The 25,140-nt window shown below is 35.9% G+C and overlaps 2 protein-coding genes across 2 annotated transcripts; one reads left to right on the top strand and one right to left on the bottom strand.

Moving 5' to 3' along the window:
- The first annotated feature begins 6,826 nt into the window (after positions 1–6,826).
- LOC110107044 (nudix hydrolase 17, mitochondrial-like) lies at positions 6,827–9,018 on the top strand. The gene is made up of 5 exons (XM_020837182.2): positions 6,827–7,076; positions 7,298–7,406; positions 8,522–8,605; positions 8,677–8,802; positions 8,893–9,018. The coding sequence occupies exons 1-5, from the start codon at positions 6,946–6,948 to the stop codon at positions 9,016–9,018; spliced, it is 576 nt and encodes a 191-aa protein (XP_020692841.1). The 5' UTR covers positions 6,827–6,945.
- Positions 9,019–14,117: 5,099 nt separating this feature from the next.
- LOC110107004 (glucan endo-1,3-beta-glucosidase 3) lies at positions 14,118–24,740 on the bottom strand. Its single transcript, XM_020837128.2, has 4 exons — positions 24,445–24,740; positions 19,294–20,547; positions 18,094–18,121; positions 14,118–14,498 (listed from the first exon to the last, which is right to left on the bottom strand). Exons 1-4 carry the CDS (start codon positions 24,500–24,502, stop codon positions 14,342–14,344), a joined length of 1,497 nt encoding a protein of 498 aa, XP_020692787.1. The 5' UTR covers positions 24,503–24,740; the 3' UTR covers positions 14,118–14,341.
- Positions 24,741–25,140: the final 400 nt, after the last annotated feature.

Below are 25,140 nucleotides of genomic sequence, written 5' to 3'. Positions count from 1 at the left end.
TCCGAAACAAATCTAATTTTATTTTATTATATATTGAGAAATTTACATATATATACCACTTTATGTCAGGTTATTTACATTTCTAACCATCAAAATTTTAATATTTCATATCCACCCCCTGTAAATAAAATATGGGTGTCATTAATGAAATATTAAAATTTATAAAATGATATGAGTGATATAAATGAAATATATAAGTTATATATTTGATATTAAAGTTATTTATAGGTGTTATGCAAGAAATATTAAAATTTTGGGTGTTATAAATAAATAATATGGACAAAATTTTTTATATGAACAGGTCTATAAAAAAGGAAGTAAAAAAAACGTAATAAGAACATAATTTAAATAGGAGCAAATACACGATTTAAAATAAAAGTTTCTGCAAAATTGAACTCAAGATTACATTTTCTGAAAAGGGTAGAACTCTTGTACGTTTTCTAAAAAACATAAAAATTTAAATAACGTTTTTTCTTAAAAATATATTAAATTTTTAAAAAAATTAAATAAAATTAAATTTACTTTTTCTCTTTTTTAGTTTTTTTTACACTGTTTCAGTGTTTTGCTTTTTTTTTTTTAATTACAACTTTTTAGTAAATTTAGATAAATTTAATGTTACCTATTTATTGAATATATTTTGATTATTAGATTTTTATATTTAATTAAAAATTAATGAATAAAGAATAAATTTAATTAAACAATAATTTAAAAAAATAAAAGTATTATTTATAAAATTTTAACTTAATTTTTCTAAATATATTAAATATAAATAATTATATCTTATAATTAAATTTTATTCTTACAACATTCTAATAAATTTCTTAAATATTTAAAAAAATTTAAAATTTAATTTCAAAAAGATACTTAAAAGTTATAATTAAAAAATAAGCAAAACAGTATAAATAAAAAAACTGAGAAAAAGTAAAATTTATTTTATTTTATTTTTTAAAACATAATCAGTTTTTATATTTTTTTTAATAAAAGACGTAATTTAAATTTTCATTTTCTTTAGAAAGCGTAAATTTTATTTAAGTGTAAAATTGATTTTCGTTTTCTAAGAAAACGTTATTTTAAATCATGTATTTTCTCCTATTTAAATTATATTTGTATTACTCTAATTTTAGTTATTTTCGCTATAAACTTGCTCTAATTAAAAATAATTAAAAAATAATCTTAAATTTTTAAAATTTAATTGCAAAAAAAAAAAAATTGTCATTTAGAAATATCATATGTAAACTTTTTGAGGTCATTGTTATCAAAATTGGGATATAATATTTTAACCTTTTTTTTTAATTTATTTAACCAGAATGAATTTTAAAATTATTCCAAGACAATTGTAATATAAAAATTAAAAAAAACATCTATATGTTAAACTCATTTTAAAACTAATTTCAATTTTAAAATTTTTATAATTAAGTTTTAATCAAGATATCTATTTTTTTTTTCAACTTTTTCCAATCAAAATTGAAACAGGCCTTAACCATTAAAAAATTTTGTTGGATTTGTTATTTTAAATTGAATCTATCAACAAAAGCGACATATTGAAATTCAACTTACCCACCGATGTTTAGTTTGGTTGGTGGGTGAGTGTGGTTGGGCACCCCTAACCCGCTTTCGATTCTCCTCGAGCTGTAGCGCCTCTTATGTGGGGCTTATAAAGTGCGGGCCAGGAGGTGGTGGATGTCTCTTCTAGATCAGCCGATGATTAGTCTTGCTGTCAAGCGCCTCTTCGGAGGTGGCAACGGGTGGATATATACCCCGTTCAAAAAAAAAATCAACTCAATAAAATGGAATTGCAGGAAAATCATGACTTGATGTGGAAAAACTCAAAATAAAGAGAAAAATCATAAAGCACATCACACCAAGAACTTGTAATATAGTCTTTGATTGAGTAAAATTTGTTGGTAAGGTAGCAGGCGTATAAGCATGAGATCTCCAATTTGAGAAATTAGTTCTCTACACTTTTTGATCCAGTAGTTATTTTCACCATGTGATTCTGTATTGCATAGAGATTATTACGCAATTGCTGAAAAATTTTATTGTGGTTCTTATCAATTTAATAAAGGAGAAAGGAAATTTTGCTTCTTAATGATATACTGCATCATCTATCCCTTAAGGAGAGAGGAAAAAAATCACAAATTTAATGGAAATTGGGGTAGCCCTTCTGCTCTAATCAATGCTGTAAAGTTTGGCTATGCGTATTAAACTCTCCAAATGGGAAATCTATCAATTTATTAAGGATTCATTTACAGATATTTTGCCATGAAATTTGGCACTGGTTTGTGAGTTTTCCTTTTTTTTTTTTTTCAAATGGACAATGATCAGTGAAGCCAACCATTCAGTTCACATCCTTATGATCGCCCAGAGGTTTTTCTTATTCCCTAGTTTGCAAGTTTGTCTTTCTATTGTAATTTTCTGTGCTTGGCTTTTAAATTTGTTCTGTGTCTTTCTTCTGGTTTTTTTTTTAATGATATTGTAATCTTTTGTCATTTAACGATCTAAAACTGAACAAAGTCTGTAGATTTTCAAATATATCAAAATTAAACTAGATGATGAATTCTAAATGTTTTAAAGTTCTACTCTATTTTTTTTTTACATTAAAACCAAACACAAATACCTTTAAACTCGTGCATTTGAGATAATTTACACCTGTTGCGTCCTTGAATATACGCGGCAATAGATAAATATATTGTTTAACAGCTTAGCTTTGCACGTAGGTCCAACACGCAATCAGATAAAATAGAGGGTGTAGCGTTCATAAGAGATACCAAAGTTTTTACTTGGAAACCCTTGAAAAGGGGGAAAACCCACGGGGCCTGGCTCAATTTGATTGAATTCACTAGCGTTTGCAATCAATTACAAATTAGGCTCTTCTTTGGGGGAAAGATTTTGGTTTGATGTAGCAAATATACATCATATAGAGTGCATTACATAGTGGAAATTGGAAGAACAAACATTGATTTGTTTGTTTGGTTGGCGGGACCATAGTTGGTGGGCAACGAAGGTTGGAAGGACCGTAGTCGGCGGACAATGTAGGTCGGGAAGGACCGTAGTAAGCAGAGGAGGTTGGAAGGACCGTACTCGGTGGAGGAGGTTGGAAGAACCATAGTTGGCGGGCGACGAAGGTTGGAAGGGCCGTAGTCGACGGAGGAGGTCGGAAGAACCGTAGTCGACGAAAGAGGTTAGAAGGACCGTAGTAGGCGGAGGAGGTCGAAAGGATCGTAGTTGACAGAGGAGATCGGAAAGACTTTAGTCAGCGGAGGAGGTCAGAAGGATTGTACTCGGTAGAGAAGGTCAGAAGGACCATACTTGGCTGATGATGAAGGTTGGAAGGACCGTAGTTTGGTGATGGTGGTCGGCCGCCGGGTGGAGGCCTAGAGACGATTGTGCTAAAGTCCGGTTCTGGTCGGCGACCGGCTGGAATTCTGACAAACGGTCGGTGGACTGGCAGTGGTCCGACAATGATCAGGTTGAAGTCAGGCGGTGGTCGGCAACCAAGTGGAAGTCCGGCAGTGATTGGCGGTCGGGCGGTGGTTGGACGACGATCGGCGGCCGGGCAGTGGTACTAGAGCTCTTGAAGCTCGAGAGCCCTCTCCAATCTCTAGCTAAAGGTCCCCTTCATGTAGAGAGTGGAGGTCTATTTATAGATTTTCATGAGTGGCACACACCGTAAATATAGAGAAGATTTGGGGCAGGTTCGGAGTGCTCCATTGGATGGCTCGTATTGATTCCCCCGATCATATAAGGTTTTTCAATTGTTTCAGTGCCTTAATGATGTCGGAATTCATCAATCTTGGGCTTGTTGGATTCTTCTTGCCGAGCCACTCAATTTGATTATAAGCATGCCATTTTTTTATATCATTTTGTCATCCAAATAATGCTTTGATCCTTCAAAATGAGGTTCGAGCCCTCGATTTGGACTTATTTGGGCTCGGGTTGGACCAAATTTGGTGTCGTTAGGTTCTTATCTTTGAGACATTTAGTTTGACCATAAGTTTGTTGAAATTGGAATTCAGATGATCCCGAATTTAATTTTGAAAGTTTTTAACTTGAATATGCCTCGAGATTCGTGCTCGATCAAAGCAATTTTCGATGGTGTATCAACACCCATTTTACTTATAATCAAAAAGCCCCAACATAGCTCTATAGTAAGTTTACTTTGCAATGATGTTTATATAAATTTAAAATGTAATAGAATTTTAAATACTTGCAATCAAATTACCTCCTAAAAATATACATTGTGACAAACAACACAACCTAGACATCTACATTTGAATACTTTTAAATAACTATAATATTAATTTTGAATCAATTTTTCGTTTTTCATTCATCTTAAAATAAATTTAACAATTAGGGTATTCATATGGACTAAAGCTTCATTTGGGACATTTTTCCTACTCTTTTCTAAAGCAGTTTTCTAGAACAAAATTTTCTTAGAAGTAGTAAAGAAAAGTTAAAAATTATCTCAAATGAAACCTAAGCTTTGATTATATTTTTGTTAATAAATACTTTATATATTCCTTTAATAGTCCTATATCACTTATAATGTGCACTTTGCGAGTGGGCTCTGGTGAAAGTGCTCTGATACCACTTGAAAGTTAGTTAGGGATGTTATGACCTTTTGAACTATCCTAAGACTAATCAAGAGGGGGTGAATTAATGTTTTAAAATTTTTTTAATCAAAAACACAATCTTAAATCAAACTAAGATTCACCACAAGAAAATCAAAGTGCAGAAATTAAATGCAAAAAACAGAAAGAAAGAATACACAATAATTTATAGTGGTTCGGTCAACTTGACCTACGTCCACTCCCCGGAGCCTCTCTTTCGAGTATTGCACTAGAAATTCTTGTGTGTTCTTTCTTACTATTTTTCCGCATTTAATTTCAGCACTTTGATTTTCTTGTGGAGAATCTTAGTTTGATTTAAGATTGTGTTTTTTATTAAGAAATTTTTAAAACACCTAGTCACACCCCCCGAGTTCACAAGGGCTTAACATTACTAACAAATTTTCATCTGAAATTCATAAAGAAAACTAAAGAGAAAATTTCCTTATTGTCAGCTCTACTTATTTAGCTTACATGTTTTTTTAAGGCTTCATTTGAGATAATTTTTTTATTATTTTGCCTTCTAAATCTTAATCATAATTTCTATTCGATCACTAATTTTTTATTTCTTTCAAAAAAATGGTACTAAAAAGTTCCTTTTTATAAGAGCTTAAAAAGTTATTTTCTCTATATTAGCATTACAAAGCAGTAAAAAAGTTGTCTCAAAAGAAATTTAGGAATTTATTTAGGATAATTTTCTTATAGTTTTCTAAAGTAATTTTATAGTACAAAAATTTCTTTTAATTTTTTTATTTTTTTAGTACAAAAATTTCTTGAAAATTGTGAAAAAATAGTGATCAAAAGTTACTTCAAACGAAATTTTTATTTGGGATAGTTTTTTTAATGATTTCTTAAGCAACTTTTTAATAAAAAATTTTATAAATTTTTTTTTTTATTTTAAAAAACAGTAAAAAAATTTATCACAAACTAAGTCTACATCAGTTCGTTATTTTTCAAATTGAAGTAAGGTTCTGGACATTCTATCCCCCGAATTTCTTAATAAAGCAGCAGCTGACTGTGTACCTTTTCATTGCATGAAAGCACCAAAATTATCGGCGCAGAAGATTGAATGTTCAGTTCTTTCACCTGAACCCGTTTCTGCTAATCAGCCCTTCTCTCGTCAGACAAGACTTTGTTATAGACGGTAGACCTGAAAACGATCCACCCCATTTTTGACCCGAACCGATTGACCCAACTCATTAAAAAACATATACCTGAAAACTTTCTTAACCGGCCTGCAGTTCTAAATTGGGCAAATTATTACGTCCGGCATCCGAACTGTCCGGAGGTGACTCCGGGCGAGCCACGTCACCCGGACCCACCCGGATGCACCGGGTCCAGGTGACATGGTGCATCCAGATTCGCCTCCGGACGCCAAACGTAATAATTTTCCTCTAAATTGACAAGATGTAGCTGACGCCCAGCCCAACTCGATTTACCAGGAATCATGTTATTTTCTAGAAAAACTATTACGTGCAATCATCTGACTGTTCAACGGCTAATCAAGATGCATCAAATCATTTGATATATAGCAGCATTTTAAACACCGACTCATAGCAAAATGATGATGTGAGGTGCTCTTTTTTGCCATTGAATGACTTCTGATGACAACACCTAATAATTTCTCGAAATTATGACCTTTCTCCCATAGAAAGGACTTATTTTGCAATTTGAGAACATCAGTGGAGTACTCTGAAAAAATGAAAATCAACGTAAGATAATTAATGCTGGTCTTCATACGCATACTACGTAGACTTCGTATATTGTTTGAAAATGTAATAAATTTTATAATATATTTTGACAAATGTACCCAGTGAGAAAGCTATCAATGCCGTCATTTTATTTTTTTTATTATTTTTTTATAGAGTTTCTTTTTTAACTTCACGACTGCAATTTAATAACTATGCTTACAATATTTATAATTGTGTAAAAATAATTTATTTTGTAATTGTGATTTTTATCTTAATTAATCTAAATGGCTAAATGTCTAAGAAAAAAATTCCTTACCGCAAGCTATTAGCGCCTCCATCTTGATTTTTCAATTTCGAAATTTAAACCTTAGATCGAACAACACACTTCCCGCCACAGGCGGTAAACTCACCGTTACAACCGCCAGCACGTTGCGACGATCAGAGCGCGTACCAGGTCGTGGGAAGAGAGCGCCACAAGCGAACTCCCTGCATTGACGGCCCGAGATGAAGATCCGACCCGGTCCACCCAAAAACTCCCAGAGATTCTACGCAAACTACCCGGCTTCGTCTCTCCTCTGTGTTTCCCTTCCTCTATAAAAGCCCGTCACTGTGGCCGGTTGCCGTGGAACAAATCCTCGTTTGCTTATATGAGGACGGCGAAGTTGGTGGAAGAGGTACGTCAGCGGAGAGAGGATTCGGTTAAAATGGCTTCTTTGACTGCGCGGCAGGGAAGGGAGCTTCAGCGCTACACCAGGACCGGAGGGCGCCTCGTTGCCGGGTTGGTTTATGGCAATATCTTTGGGCTCGTTGTCGATTTTGATGGGCTTTCCGAGAAAGATATTTCGTTTTTATAATGATGGTTTCGCCCTTTTATTTGTTTTTTGTGTTCTGAGATGAACAAATGGGGATTTGCAGCGGTTAATTTAGTATGGGATGTGTTTTTTTGATGATTTGCTTTTAGCAATGGTAGTGTTTTGATTTGTTTTATTTGGTTTCCAGATGCATTCCTTATAAGTTCAACGTGAACTGTTCAAGTAGTGATTTGCTTAATTCATTGGAGGTTCTTGTCATCAGTTCTCAGAAGGGACATGGAATGATGTTTCCCAAGGTACACAATTTTCATATAAATATTTTACATAGCAAGTCGTCGTTTGTTTCTGACAGAAAAAAATAATGAATTTTTATGTGCTAATTCTATGGTTTCCCTCTTTGTGTTTGGATTCTATTGGATTGAAATGAAATTTAAAAATAATAAAAAAAAAACTTTAATAAGACTAAATTCAAAGTGAACCAATACAGTGTTGGGATTTCCTTTCGTATCCCCCACTTTCCATCAATCCAATCGATATATGTTTGTTGCAGACAATATCTGTTTTCTTTATCCGAGTTATTATATATGTATTTACATACTATTGTTGCTGCAATTGTGTGACGCAATCTTGCTTTAATTTTCAACAACTGTTACTACCTTTCAACATTCTATTGCCTTGAGATGGATGATCTTCTTCATCCTGGGTGGTGTTTTTTCTATGTTACATGTTATTTTATAACTTTGGCAATTTGCCTTAGGGTCTCTTTTGTATTCTATTTTGGTAAGTATTTATTTAAGCAAGACTTAGTTTTAATCTTGCCTAACAAAGTTTTGAGGATTTTAATCTTACTTTATTCATGAATTCTGGTTCATCATCATTGTTTGTTAATTTTAGAATTTATTAAATCACTTCACTCACAATATTTGATGGATTTAAGGATATCTTTCACTCGTAAATCTCAAATCTTGAAACAGTTAGCAAAACAATTTATCAGGACTTGGTAAAATTTAATGATTTGCAGGATTTTGTCCTTCCTACTAGAAGCCAAACAGTACTGTAAACTGAATAATTAACTTGAAATTTTAAAATATTGAAAAGCTTGGATTTTTAATTTCAAAACACAGATTTTTAGGTTCATGGGATGACTTTGTGGAAATGTGAGAAGTGAGATGTGATGAAATGATATTGTTTTATTGCTTGATCATAGTGGTGAAATCAGAGAGAGGTTAGAGGTTATTCTTTTATTATTATTATTATTTGGAATAAAAATTATATGTAACAATGTATAATATAAAAACTTGTATTTTAAAATTCTCTTATAATCTTGTATATTAACGTTTTATCTGATTAAATTCAGGATAAATATAGTTCTACCACTGTTTGCTCATCAAGTTTTATATGCAATTGACAGGGTGGTTGGGAAAGCGATGAGACAATAAAACAAGCAGCTTCTAGAGAAGCTTTAGAGGAAGCTGGCGTTCAAGGAAATGTAGAGGTGTGCTTCAAGTCTTTATTCATCTTTCCTAGTAATATTTCATCTATTTATCTTTGAAAAGTGAATTTCAGAGAAGATTGGGCACATGGAAATACAGAACCAGCTTACAAGTTGTAAATGAGGGAGTAATGTTTCCACTGAATGTAACAGATGAGCTTCTCCAATGGCCTGAGATGAGTGTGAGGAAGCGCAGCTGGGTAAGTTTAGATACTAAACATTTCAGCCTGCAATTCTTCTTTATTTGTCTATGTTGTCTTATTGTTTTTGGTACTTCGACGATGCATTAGGTCTCTGTGGCAGAGGCAATGGAAGGATGTGAGCATCAATGGATGAGAGAGGCTTTGGATAGATTAGTGAGGCGGCTTTCAACTTCGATTCGCCGCCGTCGTCTGAAGTCTGCTTCATCTGTATGATACTTTCTGTGAAGGCAATATAGGAAGGATTGTGCTGGCTTGTATATAGCTTTTGCTTTGATTTACAGCTTTAGAAGTGATTCAGATACTTAGGTTTTGTTTGGGATAGCTTTTTTATTGCTTTTTAAAGTAGTTTTTTAGTACAAAACTACTTTTGAAAGGGGAAGTAAAGTTGTCCCAAACGAAAGATTTAAGCAGATACTAGGAAGATATCTAACAACTTACTTTTAGCAGAAAAGCTTAGGATAACCATTCTGTGTCTTATGTTTTCTTGGCAACGGTTCTTTACTTCTGAGTGTATATTTTCCTTTTTTTGGTGTGCTTTTGTTGGGTGTAAAGACTCTGATTTCATGTTGTATGTTAGTGCATGTGTTTACAAAGATTTTTAATTTTAGTTTTTATTTCCTTCATTCTTCACTGATTTCAATAATTTTAGGAAATCCTTTTTTAATGTTATTTTCTATTTTTTTGCAAAAATATTATCAAAAAATATATGAAAATATTAAATTCGAAATATAACCTTTTAATTGGTTACAATAAATAAAATCTTTTATTAGCAAATAATCCTATAAAATTAGAATATCATAGAATAAGAAATAAGGTTTTTATTTGATAGATGTTGTTATGTATTAATTTAGGACTTGTTTGATTTGCTAAAAAATATGGAGCATTATAAAAGTGAATGTAATATAAAGTTTAACAATAATAGTGGTCGGAGATATAAAAGTGAATATAATTATATTCAATAATGACAGTAGTTGGAAATGTTGTTTGATGGAAGATGGAGATGATGTGTTGCGAGAGTAGAGATTATTATGTGCGGAGTTCAAACACAAAGAATCATTTGATTTTGTGACTATGAACAATAAAAGTACATTGGTGAATAATAATTGTGTTTTTACTGTTTACAGTCATAAATCCGAATGATTCTCTATGTCCATATTTCGCACAAAATAATATCTCTCTTGCGAGGTAACAATTGTGGTGCAGTAATAAGCAGCAATTGGTGGAGGAAGCGGAATTAAGGCTTTGTTTGGAGCGGCTTTCTTGTTGCTTCTTAAAGCAGCTTTCTAATTCAATAATTAAAATTTTTGTACTAGAAAACTGCTTTAAGAAGCAACAAGAAAGCCGTCCCAAACGAAACCTAACTTTTGCTCTTTTTGCCCTTCTTATAATTGTTCGCACTCTTTGCTGGCAAATCTCCATCTCTCTCTCTTGCATGGAGAATTTGATTATCAAAGGGCAGTGGAATTGCTTTGCTTAAAAAAAAAAGTGAATATTATGATTCAAAATTATCATTATGAGATTTGAATTATAATATAATAATTAAATAATAAATAAATTATTATATTTATTTTAAAATAAAATTTAATGATTAAATTTAAGTAAAAATATTCTAGTCAAGTTCTCTTCTGCTAATCATTCTCTACCTTTTCTAAATTGGTTGCTGCTACAGTAGCAGTAGTTATACTCTGCCAACCACCTTTACTGTTTGGAGAGGAGAAGGGCTAGTGGATCTGGCACTAAAGTTCCTGCCCTCGCTACCCCACAATGCAAAAATGCAGTGATATGTTGGTTCCGAGCTTTCAATATCAATCAAAAAATTTGGATTGTTAACTTGAAAAAGTAAAATGTTCTTTTTTTTTTTTTGGACATTTAGATTAATCACAAATATATCACATATTCAAAACTTGAACTAAAAACTTCTTGATTGATAGCCAAAAGTCATGTCCAAATGTTTGAACAAGAGGTTTGACTAAACCCGTTGGCGTGACATGTCGAGCAGAGGCGAAGAAGTTCTCCAGAGCCATTCCTAGTCACATGACATTGGAAGATTCTAGAAGGTAATAGAATGTTTCATAAGATTTTGAAAGATTCTAGAAGGTTTTAGATAGGCCCAGAGTTTTCTAGAGTACTCTCTAGAGTATTTTAGGATACTCTAGAACTCTCTAGAGTATTATGGATTTATGTAAGAATGAACTCCCTATATCTCTCAACTTCTCCCAAAACCCCTCCAAGTCTTCTTGTTACAAGTTCTCTTGCAATAGTAAAGTTTCCCCTTTTACTTTCTATCCAGCATTCTTTGCTCTTTAGCTAAGCATTACATGAATTTTAGACAAACTTAGCACAAGGAGTGCTAAGGCCGCATGAGTGACTTGGGCAAGGCATTTCCGTGACAAGTGGTATTAGAGCATGTTCAATTCCAAGACAATGATTGAGGTTAAGAGGAGGCATGGTTTGTATGGAAAGCGTGGAGTCATCATGGGGAAGCCAAGGAATGGATGAGCGGTGTAATCGAGCATCCAAACCATGGGGGAAGTCCAAAAAGATATCTAGCTTGGTGGAACCATCTAAGTTGCGAGAAGAGGCATGGTGTCTCGGCTAGAGGAATCCTTGATGGACAAAGTAGAGGTGTATGGAGAGCTCAAGAGGGAGATCAAAGGGACGCTAGCTCAAGTTGGAGACCTACATGAGGATTGTGGGCATACCTTGGCAGAGACATCCACCACCAACCACAGTTGCTTTATAGAAGAATTCAATGTGTCAGGGCTAGAGCAACAAGAGAGGCAAATAGGTGGTCAAGGGGTAATGGACAATGGGTGGAGCAAGACAAGGGTTAGCAAGGAGTAGAGAAGAATTAAAAATGTTTGTTTTGCTTGCATAGCACTTCATTGGGCAAAGCATTGCCCTAAAATGGCCTCAATGCTCGTAGTAAAATGTAAAGGGGTGGCTAATGGTGAGGGTGTTGATCAAGTGGAGGCTACACAGGTGCTATGGGAGCATGGACAAGAGGGAGACAACTCCAAGGGCAAGGAGTTGCAAGTCTTGGAATATATACCAAGGGATGGGGATGACCATCTAATTCTTAAGGGTAAGTTAGAGGCACAAGTTGAAGGTTTGCCAACAGGGATAATGGAAGTCTTTGATGTACCTTTGGATGTCTTGCCAAAGGAGCAGCCAGAGAAGGCGCCAAGATAGTAGGGGAAATCCTAAGTCCTTAATGCACTAGCAAACGATGAGGAAGGCAACCTAGGGTCCAAAGTAGTTGAGGCTCTAGAAGGTGACACAAATCCAACCTGTGGAAAAATGTGAAGGACTAAGAGAGTCAGCTATACAGGATGTACATGTGGCGATCCAAGGACCTTCAACATGACTTCAAGAAGGCTCGCAAAGAGGGCATCACAAGAATAGGTGGGGGAGAATGTCACACCCAAATGTTGGAACAAGAAGTTTGGCTAAACCCCGTGGCCGTGAAATGTTGAGTAGAAACGAAGAAGTCCTTTAGAACCACACCTAAATGTTGTGCTCTAGAATGTTCTAGGATAGTGTGGATACCTAGAGAGTACTCTAATATACTCTAAAATTCTCTAGAATATTATAGATGTATGTAAGTGTGTAGGGAATGATGTGATGTATTCTAGAGAATTCCACACTCATGTATTTTGGAGAGAACTCTAGAATGTTCTTAGGTATGAGAGGTGAGCTGTAAATAAGACCATCCCCTTCATTTGTAACCAACTCCTCCAACTCCCTCCAACCCCTCCTATAAAATTCATTTGTAGAAGTTTCCCCCATTCACTTCCTCTCTAGCATTCCTTAATATCTAGCCAAACATTGTATGAGTTTTAGGTTAACTTAGCACAATGAATGAGTGTTAAGGCCACACGGGTGACTTGGGCAAAGGTCTCTCAATGACACAAAACTTCAATCGACAGACCAATGTGAGCCGTGTAATACATGAATTTGTCTTAATTGACTCAAGAGTTACAAAAAAATTTGATTTTTTATATATTTTTAAAAAATTATGATGGATTTGTATGTTCTTTATTAACTATTTTGTTTTTATTTTTAATAGGTCAAGCTAAATTTTTCATATTGAACCAAGCATGCTTGCTCCCAATTAGGAGTATAAACAAGCCAAGTCGAGTTCAAGTCACTCCTAACTTGAGCTTTATTAACTAATCAAATTTTAGCTTGAGCTTAATTCTACAAGTGCAAGCCGATTCATTTATTATGAAAGAAAAAAATTGATTATAATTCAAACAACTATTATAATAAAATAACAAAATGAATGAAAAAAAATTAAAACAATTATAAAAACTCATTTAATATAAGAAAGTAAGGTATCCTTTAAATGTTTTTCAATATAATATTATTCGTAAAATCAATTTAAAAATGTTTAAAATCATTTTGATACGAACAATATCAAATATCCTAACACAATTTTTTAATGCGAACTCGGTAGCATTTGTCTGTTTGCTATGAGAAGTTCAGCTATAGGTAATGTGAGGTAATGTGAAGCTGCTATGCAGCCTATGCATATCATCGTATTTAATTATCCATAATCCAATAAGACCTATCAATTCTTTTTCTAATCAATACACTAAAAGTTCGAGAATAATGATCCAAGAAAAAAGATTTAAAATAATCCATCGACTATTTATAAAGATCAAAATAATCATCAATTATGTAAAAATAGTAATTTTAATCCATTAACTCCTTAAAAAAAGAATCAAAATAATTCCATCATGAACTACTTTAATTATTTTTTAAGGAAATCAAAATGATCTTCTAATATAATTCTCTATCTCTCAATTTTCTTTACAGAACACTTTTTTAGAGATAGTTAAGTCAATTAAGACAAAATCATATAGCAAATTATTACGTCCGATGTCCGGATTCGTCCAGACATCAATCCAGACGCGCCACATCATCTAAATACACCGAGTCCCAATGTATTTGGGTGACGTGTTGCATATAGATTGGATGTTCGGACGTCATACACACACCACATACCTAAAATTTTTTAGTTGATAGCTGAAGCTCCCAATCAACACATCAAAGAGATTAGTGTTCATTTCTAGAACTAACTCTATTAAATATTCTAGGTGCAAAATGTAAGCATCAATACCACGAGAAATTATTCTGTGCAGTCATCGAACCGGTCCAGAGGCGAATCAGAACGGGCTACATCACCCGATACCGAGCGGTACACAATACGATACACAATAAAAAAAATGATCTGAAGCATTCTCATTCGCCTCTGAATGCCGTTCAATAACCACACAATAATTTCTCAAATAGACCTGAACAAATAATAAGATGAATCTTGTGCTTAAAATGGCAATCAAAGTGCAGGAGAATTGTCCAGTCCAAAAAGTTCGCAAGCACTTGGCTTTGTACAATATATCTGCATCTACTCAAAAATAAAACTAAACAAATAAAAAAGAAGATAAGCAGAGCGGAGTCTAATTCCTATGACGACAAAATTGAGCAAGCGGCATTTCTCCAAGCAAATTAAGCAGAGAATAGCTGAAAAGCCCTAAAATAGGAGTAAGTTTGACAGAAGAACTCCCATAAATTGAATGATTGCTGCTGCGGTTCCATAATAATCCTGGTGAGCATTACTGTTCTCAGCTGAAGAGTTTGTAGAAGGAGCCAAAGATGTGCCATTGGGAAACGTGCCATTTTTCCCGTTACTGTACAAAGTACAAACCATTATGTGAGAAAACTATGATTTTGATTGGAAACGCTGTCTATAATCACATGTAAAGGAAAAATTATTACGTGCGGTGCTCGGATGCGTCACATCACTCAATATATTTAACAATTTTTAGCGATATGATGTGTCCAAATTAGCCTCTGAACACATCCAGACACCGCACAGAATAGTCTCTCCATGTAAACAACTCAAATTCGTTTAAGGAAAGAGAATTTACATGCATATATCATAAAATAAACACCTAAATTTATATATTTATTTATAATCTACTATTTTATTGTCTAATCGCACCAAAGTATGGACAGCAGTAGGTATGTTCAATTTAAATAAGTTATAATATTTATAATTAGCGATATTTTTTATGTGAATGTTATATAAATAAATATAAATATTTAGATGTTAAATATGTAAATATATAAGAATTTTATTATATATATGCAAATTCCTCTAAAGAAAAATGTTATTTCACCATTTGAATGGGTCATTATAATCAAGTTGAATTTTACAGTTAACATATTGATAGGACGCATGTAATAGATGGATGCAAGCACCTGAAATGCTTTAGTGTTGATGCTTACAATTTACAAATCACAAGTAGCTAACGATTACCAGCATTTAAGACTTCGCGTCAAACAAAAACATCGGCAACTGCCAACCCCTTTTTCCCTGAGGCTAGAAAATTGTGAAGTTTGGTTTTCAATGCTAGGTTGCTCGATAGAATGCATAAAAAATAATGCACATGCAACGAAACATCATAATAATTACTAATTAAGACAAGTTGTGTGAAAGAAACACACAAAACTAAGGTTAAGATCTGAGTAGAATGATCAACATCTTAACTAAAAGCAGCTTTAGAAATATGTTACCGGGTTTGTTACATGTTTGTTATATGATTTCTAGAATGATCTTGCTAGCTTATACAAATAAGTTATTATAAGGAGGGCAGGAGATGAATATTATATCCCTTTTGAAGCTTGAAGCTTAGTTTGTTCCCTAGAGTGGGAGTTCCTTCTAGCAAATCCAATTCTTCCGCAGATCCATCACATCGGTTGGTATCAAAGTCTGGACCTTATGAAGAATGATGGACTATTATCGACGATCGAAGTCGAAGAAAATGGGCGATCGACGAAGATAAAAACTGAATAAGATGGGCGGTCGATGACGATCAAAACCGAAGCGGATGGTCTATCGACTACTCCCCTCTGCTCTAACTTCCACTCCAATGATGAGGTCCGCTACCCGACCAGTGATTCGCCAATGCTTCACGTGATCGCAAACAGATCCCCCGCAATCAACCTGTCATCGTCCAACTTCCACTCCAATGACAAGATCCTTTGCCCAACCACGCAATCCGCAACCATTTCATGGTCATCATCCGCAACTCGCCTACGCTTTAGCACGCCTGCCCGCGCTCCACCAGAACAAGCCCTCCCGTGCTCCTCTCCAAGCTTGTTATCGACGTCTTGTGCAATCTGACCTAGCTTTCGCCCTCCGAACCCGTACGACACTAACCCACTCACGCAACCACCAACTCACAGCTCCCGCGCCCCGCGCTCACACGACCTGCACATGATCCGCAACCTCAACCCATCAAAACGGCGCCAACTACCGCTCCCACTCCGTTCCCACAATCTCGCGCCTAGCGTCGAGTGCGATCTCGTGCCTAGCATCCCATTCTCCCCCAAACAAACTCTGATTTCATCTATGATTTCCTTCGTGACTAGACATGCGATCTCGATCTGCTCCGATGCGATTTCCCACATCAACATTATGGAAGCACCATGAGTTAATCGAGTAAATCTGCCTGCGATGAGGAAAGGTATTTAGAATCTGAGGACACAGCTCCGAGATTCGACTTCGAGGGATCAGTGACCGTGTTCTGGTGCCTCAAGGATTTTCATATTCGCATCTTCTGGATCTTGTTTCGGGTGATTCACTGATCGTTGGTCGGGCCAGCAGAAGGCTACCTAGATAACTATAGATGGTATCATCTCTAATTTGGATGAGAAAGACTCAAACAATCTCCCTTCCTTTATTATCCCTCGCTTCATGTCAGCGATTGTAGTCTCCACGAGCTTGTGGTGGGACTCACAATATCCGCCCGGTCGGAGACTACCCAAATCGTCATTGACGTGCTGGTGCACGTTTGCACCACTCATTCTCCTAAGTCCCAAGGGTCACCAGGTTGCATTCTAGTTGCTTGTTACCCGTGGGACTTGCTCGACACTTAAAACAAGTAGTTTCCTCATTTGTTCTATGGTCCGAACCAAACAGAATGCATACGCCTTCAATGTGTTTAACGATATGCGAGAGTTTTCAATGAATCAAGAATTTTTAAAAAACTGTTCGAGAACCATAAGAAAAGTTGCTATTATTGGCGGTTTTATGGGATCTAGTATAACTACAGCTCTTATTTTAAGTGATATATGAGTTTTTCTCAAGAAAAGAGGCTCATCTTTTGTAGACTAGAAAGAGTGGAAGCCTGTTGGTTTTAGCCATAGTCAAATACTCGAGATGTAAATTCTTCATGAAAGTGAAGCGTCTGACCCAAAACATCCTGAAGTATGTGTTGTTGATATAGAAGCTGATTCTCTTGTGCAGAAATCAGCTCGCAAGCTGTTTGATGAAAGACCACAAAGGGTTGCCATCTTTTGGAATGTCATGGTTCAAGTGCATATAAAGAACCATTTCCCTGAGCTAGGTCTAGATTACTTCATTAAGATGAGATCTTCATGTTTTGTAATTGAAGAGATGATAATTGTCAGCATGCTCAATGGCAGCACAATGGATGGTATTATTTGGCCCAGGAGGACTGCATTCAAAATGATGTGATGCAATGGGGAGTTACACAAGAACTTTAAAAGAAAATTAAATATTAGCTCCACAATTATTGTTTGTCTTTTAAGCTCTAAGGATCATGTTATTTTCATTCTTAATTTTGATCATACAGCTCCTCTTGGCTTCGATAATGAGACGATAAATGGAACTATTTTAATATATTATAACCTTCTGAATGAGACGACAAATATAACTATTTTAATTTAGACCCCCCCTGAATATAATTTATGGCTCCGCCACTATGTAGGAAGCATCTTAACTAAATGCAGCTTTAGAAATATGTTTCCTAGTTTGTTACATTTTTGTTACATGATTTCTAGAATGTTCTTACTAGCTTATATAAGTAAGGTATTATAAGGAGGGGAGGAGATGAATAGTATATCCCTTTTGAAGCATTAAGCTTCATTTTTTCCCTGGAGTAGGGGTTCCTTCTAGCAAATCCAATTCTTCCGCCGATCCACTAGATCATCACTACAACATTTAAGACAAAGTACACAATGTATTAAAACATCTCTATGTGTCATATCACACTTTTTTTCTACCTCATATCTAGAACAATAGAAAAAGTTACGATTTTCAACTCATGCAAGAAAAAGCATGCTCAACTAGAACTAAGAGAAAAGTCAAGCATTTTGTAACATGCAATGAAATGTTGTACAAGTTGCGGGAAAGAAACACACAAAAAATAATTATAAAAAAAAAATACAAGGTTAAAAAAAAGAGAGAGAACATACCTTCCTAGAAACTTGCAAGTATCATGACCTGCGTAAGAGTAGAGAAAAAGGCATCGTTACTAAGGCATAGTTATTTTATCCATGTATTTGCAATAATTATTTTCTATTGTTTACAGGGTTGGGTATGTAAACCTAGTTTTGGATTGCAGATTAAGTTTTTTTGCTGTCAAAACATACAACTAAACAAGTTTTGCTTCATGACGATCCACACTGTCATTTATGGCGTCAATCTCATTAATGCTTGCTTGAGAAAAGCTCTATCTGAAACATATTTCCACTTCCACTTATATATTTACTTGAAAATCCTCAAGTGAATAAATATTAGTAAAAGAATATATACAGAATCGACTCATTGCAATCTCAGCTTCCTCTTGTTTAGAATAGATCCAAGTCCCAAGAGTCCCGGAGAAAATAAACAACAGAAAGTGTGAAATGTTAGTAGCAAGGGCAACACTCATACAACAAGTTTTTTTTTTTTTTTTAATCCAGATAGAAGGAAAAATTACACAGCTTGTGAGGTACTAATTCTATACTACTATGATATTTTACCAATATAGAATATCATAGTTTTTCATTTTAAAAAAGAATATACATCCATTCATTTTAAATTATATTCATAATGCGAACAAATCATATTAAATATCTTTCAATAAATTTTTTATTTTAGCTTTAGAAAACTTCTTATAATCATCATCCTCATCCCAATTATTTGGGGGGGTCTGCATTATGAATACTTTTTTTTTCAATTGTTCCTATTGAATGGTGCTAGGCCAAGTCCTATATTTATCTAGTACATGTTCTAGAAAATTTTAAACATTATTTAAAATTTACATTTAAAATTGTTTAGATATGTTCAACATCCATATTCGCTTTAATAATATTTACTTGAATATTAATTTCTTTTTTCATGTCACTTTTGAAAAGACTTGATATTGAAAATCATTGAAATAATTTCACACCTTTAATAAATAAGAAATAAAACTACTAGATGGCGTGAAAGCTCTAAACTACTACAATTAGTGTATGCTCACAACTAGTATGATTAAATGTAATAAGTGATTAGCTCCAAATTGTTGTAAGTATAAAACAAACTTTTTTTATGAACTAAACAAGACAAATTTTCAGACAACACCATATACCTATCAAATTGTTAGCATTAAAAACAAAATAACAGGATTATTCAAACATCAGTGAACTTACTTGGATCTGTAGTAGTAATATCCGCAACCCCATTGAAATAGCAGCTCCCAACAGTCATCCCCATCTTATGATAATAAGCATTAAAGGCATAGCTCGCATGGGAATTCACTGTATCAGGATCATAACATGACTGCCCCTGCTGCAACACCGAGCAATCCACCTTCCCCTGCCCACACGCCCAATCAAGCGCAGCCTGCAACATCTTCTCATCAGCCCCATCCTTGGCAATACAATAAGTCTCATTCGTTGTATCATTAGCCAGCACAAGCCCCGATCCAGTCAAATGCAACGTATACGCTGGCACTCCATTTCCATCAAACAACCCCCAAAACCTCTCGGACATCGCCCCCGGCCTCTCATCCTCATCATACAACTCATAAATGTAAGTGCTCACCGGAATACCAGGATGCTTCGGTGTTCCAGTATTGTTCAGCACATGGCGGATTAGATTGCTGTTATAGGTATTGGCATTGTCTGTGGTAGCATCCGGCTCATTCGCATCGCCCTTATGAGGCCATCCTGATTCCATGACCACAACTGGAAGATTTGTCACATTGAGATAAGCCATAGCGAAGTAAGCTGCATCTACAACTGCATCAAACACATTGGTGTAATGAAGCAGAGTGTTGGCATCCACGGCCTCTTTGGTCGGCGGCAGCGGGCGGAACAGGGCATAATCGAGCGGAACTACGCCATCGGATTGCATGTAGTCGTAGTACGGGTAGACATTGAGCATGAAATAGGAATCGGTGGATTGGAGGAATTTGAGGATCGGACTAAGAATGGGTTCCCATGTGCGATTGAAGAATGCTTGAGAAGGTGGAAAAGAGTCGAGTATGATGGAGGAGGAATGAGGAGTGGAAACCTTGATCTGACGGTCGAGATTGGCCGCAACGAGGGCGGAGTGGATGAATCGTATGGCGGAGAATAAGACAGGGGAGGCGTGAGGGAGAGATGTGAGGATCTCGGAGCCAACGGCCACGGCGGTGATGTTGACAGCGGGAAGGTGGGCGACGACGTTGCGGGTGATCCAGTTGGCGGCAGTGGAGTTTGACTGCCCGACAGCGAGGATCTGGTCGTTGGGGACGGAGACGGTGACGCGGATGTTGGAGTTGGAGAGTGCGGCGAGCATGGCAGGATCCGCATCGTAGAGACGGATATGGTGGATTTGCTGGGATTTGAGGAGGGCGACCACTTGAGTCGGAGAGGGCATGGAGGAGAGGGCAGTGCCGATGTTAACGCCGATGAAGGCACCTGAGGACAAAGGCGGCGGAGCTGATCAGTAAAAATTAGAACTGCTAATTAATGTAAAAATGTTGACTAATTTAGCTTTTTTTTCATTATTAAATTAGGCTAATGACTCCTGTTTTATAAAAGAAAGAGCAATTAAAAAAAATTATTAATATTTTTAAGAACTTTCTAGAACAAAGTGAGGAAAACAAATTATTACGCCAAGCTACATCCGAACTCCATACAAAATAATTTCTTCAAAAGCTATATTATCATTTGAGACAGTTTTTAGAGAGACTACTAGGTGCGGTGTCCGGATATAAAGAATCGTTTAATTTTGAAACTGCTTTTAATGGTCACAATCATGGTGGACCCACCTCTTCTTTTAATGTTCCAAAAGTTATATTATAAGAGTTTTTAGGCAACTGCCCACCCGGATACCCTAAGGGCGCTGCTCTTGACCCCGATATCTGATCGGGCAGGTCGAACCCCACCAGAGGGCACTGCCCCCTTAGACTCCCGACATATATGTCTTATAAGTTTGCCCCCGTGAAAATTAGAGCTGATTCCACCCCTGTTCACAATCATAAAACAAAATGATTCTCGATGTACAGATTCTGCCTGAAATAGTCACTACATTTTTTTATAATCAAGGGATTAAGGGCATATTCAAGGAATTGCGAAGGTTCATTTGCAACTACCTCGAGCCTCCATCAAAATAAAACAAAAAAGTGACAATGACAAAAAAAATTAAGTTTTTTTTTATTATTATTTTTTAGGCTTAGTAAAGCCAATTTTTTAAACTTCACTGGGTTTATTCGGACTGATTGACGAAAATGATTGATATGATTAATTTATTTTCAAATTGGTTAAATCGGACAAAACGAATAATGCTTAACGACGACCCCCAAGGTGGGTCTGGCGGGACATCGTATGCGGTCAGCTGGGGCGCAGACGGCTGCAAGACGAGCGGACCGGAAGAGAAGGCTATTTGGACTAATTGACGAAAGTACCCTTGAATTTTAGCTAACATTAAAAAATTATATAAAAATACAAAGAGTGTTCAATTAGATATAACAAATAATAATTAAGATTCTTTTTTTACTCAATAAAAATGTAAAAACATTATATATTTTTGGTTTAGAAAAATAATATTAATGTGGAATAATAATTTATGTAACTTTTTTATGGGAAAATGTGAATAAAGAAGAGGTGGGTCCGGTGCAGTTGCACGAATGGGGACAGCAGCGTAAATTTGATGAAATACAAGGATTGTTTGGAATGAACCCTACAACCCATACAAAAACAATAAAAAAATACAAGCCCCATAAAATAGTAAGAAATAAAATTTGATGGCATTATTAAATTAATTTATTTAACTGATATAAGAAAAATACACAGACAGTCGTAATAATTATTCCATTTTATATGTTGTATATTTTACACAAATATCTTGATAATTTACAAAATATCATGCCATAACTTTTTTTTTGTAATTTCGGGATAAATGTTTGACAGGAATATAATATTACACTGGTCCCAATAATTTTGATGAGATATCCGTGCCGTTTTTTTATTCAAAAAAAAAAAAATATATTTTTATAGTAGTGCATATCAAGTGGTAGGGCCCACCGTTGCATTTCTACCAAAAGTTTGCACTGGTTTCTTTTGAGGGAGCCTCTGGCCCTAGATGTAGCCACGGTCTCACTCTCCGGTCAAATTGCGGTAAAATTAAAATTATTAGCTGCAGCATTGGGATTCGGATGTGAATCCGGACGTATCACGTCACCGAGGCTCACGTCATCGAGGCCCGGTGCATCGGGGTGCCATGGTGCGTCCGGATTCGTCTTCGGACGGTTCAGACTCCGCACATAATAATCTCTCCAAATTGTGGGTGACATTGTGGGGTTGCTAGAAAACCCGTTACATAGAGATTTATGTTAGATCATCTCCAACTAAAAATCGCATTTTTCACTCCAAAATGCCGTGAAACTTAAAAATGCAGCGATTCATCTCCAATGGAACTCCATTTTAAAAAGGTAACGATCTTTTTTTTTATTTCGCGCGCTTCTTGTTAAGTTCGATGGACCGAGAAAAATGACGATGACGAACAATTCAACGCCAATATTGGAGTCCTACTGTTCAACCGCATGGAAATAATGGAAGTTTCAGCGTTCGGCTGGAGCTCGAAGGCGACGTCATTCAAGCATTTGGAGTTCCGTTGCAGATGCCCTTACAGGCAAACATGTGAGTGTACATACTCTATAAAAAAAATATATTATTTACACTAACACAATTGATTTATGCGTAACAAAATTATTCCATAACTTATATAAATTTGACTTAGTTGACTTATATGCCTTAATTTTTTTTTTAGAAATATATCATAAAATTGGCTTCGAACAAAACAATCAGCAAGAATTAATTCAAATTAGGCCGAATTCAAGCTAGTTCAAAACTTATTTGAACCTAGATTCAAACATTGAGCATTGGGCATTAACGAGTTAGATGGTGTGTGATGAAGGAATTTTGCGAGAAAATCTCACTCGCAACAAAGCAGTCGCTGTGAAAAAAATCGAGTTTTTGAAATTACTTGTAGCATTACTATTGAAAGGGAAAGAGGAATAAGACATCACAATCTCTCGTTGTCCTATCTGACGAAGTTCGCAGGGGAAGGCATCAATGGTAGTAACATCAAGTTGCGAAGAGATCTTCGCAATGATGAGTAGTCATGCCACGACGATAGCTCACTTAGGACATTGATGTGAGCGATGACATTTAGGTCAATTAAGACAAACTCGCATACACATCGCATACGTAAAACTAGAATCTAATATCTCTTAATTAACAGTCAAAACTCTCAACTAACATACCAATATGAGCTATGTGGAGAGGAGTAATTCACAATATGAGCTCGTTTGATGAGAATGCTGATGTGTGAAGGAAAAGATATGTTCAAATATTGGTCAAATTTTAAACCTTGGCAAGTTTGAACGAAGATCTCAATCCAAATTAGTTTGAATCAAATTCATTCAATAGGATGGCTACTTTAAAGCATACCACGAGGCATATACGGTCAAATTTTCAAAAATCAATGAGTAAGACAAACGCAATAAAGAAGCTTGGACTTATTTAAGCCGCTCATTTATGAAGAATTATTAGGTGCGTGTTCGGACGCCTCTGGAGGCCATATCAGTGCATTGTATGATGTGGCGCGTCTTGATTGGACACTACACAGAATAATCTCCCCACATTTACACCCCAAACATGTCAGCTCAAACACCGGCCACTTGGAAGAATTTGTTCTCCACACCAACTAAAAATTTCAGAGAACAAAGACCAGAGAGATCGAAGTATGAAGAGAACAAATCGATCCGAGCCCCAAACTTCTTATTTTTTCACTCTTTTGCTCTGCGAAGAACAACATACGTAGCTATATAATCTCCCCCAACAATACAGCCAGCTGATTAACACCTCTTTCAACAAATCTTATTAAATTCTTTCCCCTTCCAAATCCTCTTCAAAGTATTCCTCGACAGAGTCCAGAAGTTACTCAAACAGAAAACAAAATCTTAATAAACCTAAGTAATCTACTTTCTCTTTCCTTTACACATTCAATGCTCAAGAAACAGAATGATTCAAGCAGTTTAATCCAAGCTGAAAATTTGAATTCCGCATTTAACTTACCAGCTACTACTGATGAAAGCTGACACTGTGATGTACACTACAGAACCTGTAGCTAAGCAGTGGGGCCCATCTACCCTTGGGTGCAATTGGGTCAACTATTGTATGTGAAAGAGAAAAGGGAGCTGCTAAGACAGCTATACTCCACTAAGTTTCAGTACGCCGTGACAAAGAGGAAATACAAGAAAAATAACAGTAAAGAAAATTTCTAGCTGAAGAGAGATGTGGCCAGCATACCTTCGTCGGCGCGAGCTACTGAGAACGCAAGTAAAAGAAGCAGCAAAGGAACCCCCATGGATTCCTTCCGCCCCTCAAGGAAGCAGCTTTCCTTCTCTCTTCCCTTCAAATCAAGCAGCAGAAAATACTTGGCGAAACCACTTGAATCCGTTGAAATCTCACTTCAATAAGATGCAATCAGAAGAAAAAAGACCGGAACTTGGGGGAGTAATCGACAGAGAAGGAAGAAGAAGAAGAAAAGGAGAGCTCTGCGCCGTTTCCTTCCGCTCTCTCTCTCGGGTAAAGAACAAAACCGATATTGAGATGAAAAAGTTGAGGTTTTTATATTATTTGAGGCCTCAGGCTGAGTTGGGAGCCTTGTACTTTACTAACGCCACTTTCCTCCGTCGATTAATAGCCCTCTGTTACTGATCGGATGGCTGCTGATCCTCCAGGAATTTACCTGTGTGGCCATTTGTGTTGCATTCTTCTTTGACTGACAGGCCGCTACAGGGATGGCTACAGGGATCGAATGCTAGACCGAACGGTCATATTTTCGAACAGAGCTGCGTTACTCATACTTTTTTGGGGGAATACTCTTTTCTTTTTGGTGGCTTTTGTGAGGTGGGGTTGTGTGTCTGGTTACGCACGTACGGCGCATAGAAAAAACGGCCGTTGGGGGAATGGCGGTGCACTAATCACGAGAAACTTTCTTGA

The sequence above is a fragment of the Dendrobium catenatum genome, unplaced genomic scaffold, assembly GCF_001605985.2.
Source record: "Dendrobium catenatum unplaced genomic scaffold, ASM160598v2 fragScaff_scaffold_716, whole genome shotgun sequence".
NCBI classification, from domain to species: Eukaryota; Viridiplantae; Streptophyta; class Magnoliopsida; order Asparagales; family Orchidaceae; genus Dendrobium; species Dendrobium catenatum.
This window is presented reverse-complemented; position numbering and strand designations above follow the sequence as displayed.